Here is a 6,000-nt window from a genome sequence, read left to right as displayed (position 1 = left end):
AAATTCGTTAATTAAACATAGTTAATTAAGTTAATAAAGCACCATTCCTTACCCCCATCCCATCCCAAATCCTTATCCTGACCCCTTCCAAGTGCTATATAGTCGTAATGGCTTGGCGCTCTCTCCTGATAGTTCACTTCACTTCTTATATTTAGAAACACCACTACATTTCTTTCTTAATCATAAATTTTTAAAGCATTATCACATAATTTTTAGGCTGCACGTGGTCTATTTTCTCCTACTCCACATTCCAAAACGTGGCCTTTATTCATATTAAATTCCATTTGCTAAGTGGTGCTCTATTCACTTATTTTATTTAGGTTTTCTTGAAGAGCATCACAATCGTGTAAGTTTCTTATCTTCCCTAGTATCTTAGCATCATCAGCAAACATGCTTATATAATTTCGTATTCCTTCTGGAAGGTCGTTTATGTAGACAATGAGCAATAACGGTGCAGGAACTGAACCCTGTGGTACTTCACTCCTGACATTTTTCCAGTCCAATACATAGCCTCTGATTTCTACCCTCATTTTTCTGTTGGTTAGAAAAATTGTCATCCATGTTAGAAGCCTCCCTGTCACTCCTCCTGTAATGTATGTTCCAGTTTCCATAACAACCTCTTATATGGGACTCTTTCGAAAACCTTTCGTAGGTCCAGATAAATGCGGTCAACCCAACCATCTCTTTCCTGTAAAATCTATATGGCTCTTTCATTAGAAACGACGTAAATCCTTACACAGGGTCTCCCAGATCAAAAAACCATACTGTCTTTTATCAAATCATTTTTCTCCAGGTGTTCTACCCTTTGTGTTTCCATTATTCGTTCCAGTAATTTGACTATTACATTTGTTAATGATGCAGATTTATAATTAAGGTGGGGTCTTCCGGCTACTTTTGTAGGTTGAAACTATGTTAACATTTTTTTCCACATGCTCGTGAACACGAGCAAAAGCTCGTGTGAGTGGTGAGGAAGCCAGGTTCCTAAGGCGTAGCGTACGGCTGTGTGGTGGTGTTGGAAGCCAATGGAGCTTCCAACAGCACGGGTGGAACACAAATAGACTCAGGTGAAAACTTAGTACGTAAATGAGCCACAGAGACAATTGAAAGAATTTTGTCAGTGTCAGAGTAGTTAACAGATGGAATGCATTAGGTAGTGATGTGGTGGAGGCTGACGGCATACACAGTTCCAAATGAAGATCAGACAGAACCCAGTAGGCTCAGGAATCTGTACACCAGTTGATTGACAGTTGAAAGGCGGAACCTAAAGAGCCAGAGCACAACCCCTGCAAGCTCAACTAGGCGAGTACACAGAGGGGCCTCGCGGCTGAGTGGACAGCGCTCTGGGGTCGTAGTCCTCTGGGCACAGATTCGATCCCCGGCAGAGGGATAAACAAATGGGCAGTGTTTCTTTCAACCTGGTGGCCTGTAAAATTTTAACTGGAGTAGCTTACCACCCCCCTTGACTAGAATTAGGCAATCTGCTACGAGACAGCAGACCTTTTTATATATAGAATTTTGGAAACTAATTTCCAATGTGCCGGGCCTAGCCTAATTCTCTCAGTGGTGTCTCAGTTAAGATCATTCTGCATTTTACTAATTAGTCTCTACTTATAACAGATACATCACGTTAATATGATTTCATTGTGCAATATTGTACATACCCAGTGGCCGGTCGAGGTTTCAGTTCAATTGTTCGCTTATTGTATTGCACCAATATATGCGAAACTCTCTAAATCATCATCAAACTAAAAAAGGTTGCTCTGCCCACATATCTACCTCCTGGAGCGATAATGTTCCGGTTTCCCGCCACTGATTCCACTGACGATACCCCGTCATCTCTATTATGGGGGTGTGTGTGGCGGGCCCGGGGGCCTCGGCGGCCGTGAGGTATGCGGTGAATCTCAAGAATGTATCCGTCGCTAGTCACGACGTGATGAGCCTCAGCCGGGTACCCACGGGCGGCAATCAACTCAGCCTGCGGAAAAATGCACCCTCAGAATAAGAGCGTCTTGGAAGCTTCCATCAACTAATAACGCAAATTACTTACATGAATACTGCATTATTTTTCACTAGCAGCTTATATGATGATATAAGATCATCAGGAACTGAAAAAAAAGATGTCCTCTCACCAGATATTGAGATGACAGATACACGAAGCGAGAGAAGTGCAATTATACTGGAAAAATGATTGTTTAATTAAGTAGGATCCACTTTACTGAGATACACGTATGTATTTAGGAAGTCCTTCTGTATTCAGTAGCAAGACAAATTATTTGAAAAAATCTTAAAATCATTTAAATCTTTTAACTGTTTCATGAGAAGTAACATTACGTGGAATCCACATGATTTTTTTTATTCGTAGTAATTATTAACTTTTTTCAGGAAATAGACATTAAAAGAATGAACGTCTAACGAATAATTTCATGAGAATGAATAATAAAGAAAGCATACTTGCGTGAAAGAATAATCTGAAATTTTAATATCACATGCATAACAAATATTGATATTCTCAGGCAAGGAAAAAAAAAATGCGATTTAATAGAGGAAAACTTTTCACAAGTGAGATACCAGAATGTGGAATTTTAGAATCATATGCGAATTAGGAGACTACACTCTGTTGTTGTGTTGTATATGATGAAGATTCTCCCCACAATATGTGGTTGAAATCTAATGACAATTCCACCATTATAGCAATGACAGAGTTGATATTAGGCATCAGCATCACCACAGAACTGAGTACTGACAATAACACTTCAAGTGATGTACAGTAAGTACACTTTGGTAAAAAATGCTGAAGACCAACACTCCAAAACTCCTCCTTGAAGAACAACACTCTATCACTCCTCCTTGAACACCTACACTCCACTCCTCCTCGAACACTTACACTCCACCACTCCTCCTCGAAGACAAACACTCCTCCACTCCTCAAATATCTACACTCCACCTCTCCTCCTCGAACACCTACACGCCACCACTCCTCCTTGAAGACCTACACTCCACCACTCCTCTTTTAAGACCAGCACTCCACCACTCCCTCTTGAAGACCTTCAATACACCACCACTCCTTGAAAACCAACACTCCTCCTTGAAGACCTACACTCCACCACTCCTCCTTGAAGACTTACACTCCACCACTCCTCCTTGAAGACCAACACTCCCCCTTGAAGACCTACACTCCACTACTCCACCTTGAAGACCTACACTCCACCACTCCCCCTTGAAGACCTACACTCCACCACTCCCCCTTGAAGACCTACACTCCACCACTCCGCCTTGAAGACCTACACTCCACCACTCCACCTTGAAGACCTACACTCCACCACTCCACCTTGAAGACCTACACTCCACCACTCCACCTTGAAGACCTACACTCCATCACTCCACCTTGAAGACCTACACTCCACCACTCCACCTTGAAGACCTACACTCCACCACTCCGCCTTGAAGACCAACACTCCACCACCACTCCTCGAAGACCAACACTCCACCACTCCTCCTCGAAGACCTACACTCCAGCACTTCTCCTTGTAGACCTGCACTCCTTTACTCCACCTTGAAGACCAACACTCCTCCTTGAAGACCAACACTCCTCCTTGAAGACCTACAATCCACCACTCCTCGATGACCAACACTCCACCTTGAAGACCTACACTCCACCACTCCTCCTTTAAGATCTACACTCTACCACTCCTTGAAAGCCCACATATCTTCATTCATTCTTCAAGCTAGACACTCTGGCACATTGTCTCAAATATGTGAATAATGTTTATCAGCAGTGGCACACTTTCTTTTAAAGAATGATCCTCAAGTGAAATATCGGATAGTTATATATGCGAGTCGGTGTGATAAATGATAAGAGGGACGTAAATATATGCAAATGAGACTTAGAAATTTGTTTAATATACTTCATTCACGAGAACTTGACGCATAGAGTAATGAAATACTTTTATTACCCGTCACCTGTTTTTATTAATTTATCTTACGAAGAACATAGGCGTTAAACTTGCAGGTGTACTGAGGTGAACTCACTGTGGTGAGGTGGAGATGTGGGTGCTCACCCGGGCTGCTCTGGGTGGAGGTGAGAGCAGGAGAGCTGGTGTTCCCGGGTGTGTGTGTCACCACCCGCGTCGCTACCGCCGCCATCACCACCAGGAACGCCACCCTCGCGGTCATCCTACCTGCGTCAGCTGGTACCTCGCTGGAGGAGCAAATATGTACTATTCAAAAAGATGTAACTCGACTTCATGTCTACAACTATTTATTTGGTAATTATGTACATCTAAATGTAAACTTCACAAAAGGTATTGTTATGAAGAAAAATAACTATTTCGTATTTTGTTATGGAAAATTTAGCCTTCTAAATGTTCTGTCTTGTGTTGATACTTTTAATACCCTATTAATATCCTCTTTGTTATGTCCATTCACCCACTTGTAAACCTCTATCATGTCACCCCTAACTCTTCGCCTATTAATATTATATTAATATTAATAGGGTATTAAAAATATCAACACAAGACAGAACACGAAACAATGGGTATAAATTGGATAAGTTTAGATTTAGGAAAGACTTGGGTAAATACTGGTTCGGTAACAGGGTTGTTGATTTGTGGAACCAATTACCGCGTAACGTGGTGGAGGTGGGGTCCCTCGATTGTTTCAAGGCGCGGGTTGGACAAGTATATGAGTGGGATTGGGTGGTTATAGACAGGAGCTGCCTCGAATGAGCCAATAGGCCTTCTGCAGTCGCCTTTGTTCTTATGTTCTTAAGCCTACTCTCAAGACAATCCTTCCGTCTGTCCCCACTTCCTGCTCCCTCTTTACCTGTAAAATCGATTCATTCATTAACCCGGTCTTGCACCCGTGGCAAGTAAGATACGCCGATCATTCCCGTGTCTTCTCGCTAAAGTTCTAAATATCTAAAGTAGGTGAGTACATACTTAACGCATGTAGTTAATAAATGGAATGCATTGGGAAGTGCCGTGGTGGAGGCAGACTTCATACAGTTTCAAGTGTAAATACGATAGAGCCCAGTAGACTCAGGAACATGTACACCAGTTGATTGACAGTTGAGAGGGACCAAAGGCTGTAGCTCAACCCTTGCAGGCTCAACTAGATGAGTACACACAAAAAATTATCCATTATCAACGAGAACACGGACCACTCGAGCATGGTAACACTTTCAATTGTGATGTGAGCACTAATTCTCGTCCCAGCACATTCCTGCTACAACAGGCTGCTTGTATGAAGCCTGATTACACAAGAGGATATGAAGGAAGGCCTTGCCCGCATTCCTGGAGAGTCGCTTGTGGCGCCATGACCGATATTCAAGAATTAGCACTCAAATGCCGCTCAGATTTTTTCATGAAGTTTAAATTTCAATTAAAATATTAATTAATTTTACTAACTAGCTACGCAAATTGTTTACTTTATTATAGCAGTTCTTCCTTTGTCTATCGTTATGGCATATTTATTAAGGCATGTCTAGTGTCTTGTTATTGTTAATATTATCTACATACCGCCTGTATTATTGCCCTTCACGTTGGTATATAAGGCAGTCATGTCCCCGCTTTTCCAGCCGTTAATCACCAGAAAATTATGTTTCCTTAGTTTGTGCAAGAAATTAATTATTCCTGTTAATAAAATTACTAATACCTCAAATTATTCATATAGTTACATTATTTGTACATATAAGAACATAAGAACAAAGGTAACTGCAGAAGGCCTATTGGCCCATACAAGGCAGCTCCTATTTATAACTACCCAATCCCACTCATACATGTCCAACCCACGTTTGAAACAATCGAGGGACCCCACCTCCACCACGTTACGCGGTAATTGGTTCCACAAATCAACAACCCTGTTACCGAATATTATTTATTTGTACATATACTTACATTATATGAGAGTAAGGACAAGACAAGAATATATCGATGCCAACACAGAAGACAATGTCCAACATAACAGGCCAATTACACTGGATTAATCTTTGTTTAGATAGGA

General features: G+C 41.6%; 1 protein-coding gene across 1 annotated transcript in view; it reads right to left on the bottom strand.

The window, feature by feature from the left end:
* The window catches only part of LOC123764919 (lipase 3), a 59,548-nt gene that overhangs the window by 28,935 nt on the left and 24,613 nt on the right, over positions 1 to 6,000 (bottom strand). Inside the window, exons 2-3 of the mRNA XM_045753116.2 lie at positions 4,030 to 4,198; positions 1,777 to 1,975 (exon numbers count right to left, since the gene is read on the bottom strand). Coding sequence (XP_045609072.1) covers positions 1,777 to 1,975; positions 4,030 to 4,173 — 343 coding nt within the window. The 5' untranslated portion in view covers positions 4,174 to 4,198. The remainder of the gene's footprint in view (positions 1 to 1,776; positions 1,976 to 4,029; positions 4,199 to 6,000) is intronic.

Source organism: Procambarus clarkii, chromosome 48, assembly GCF_040958095.1.
Source record: "Procambarus clarkii isolate CNS0578487 chromosome 48, FALCON_Pclarkii_2.0, whole genome shotgun sequence".
NCBI lineage: Eukaryota > Metazoa > Arthropoda > Malacostraca > Decapoda > Cambaridae > Procambarus > Procambarus clarkii.
The sequence above is the reverse complement of the archived record's forward strand: the minus strand, read 5'-3'. Positions and strand labels throughout refer to the sequence as shown.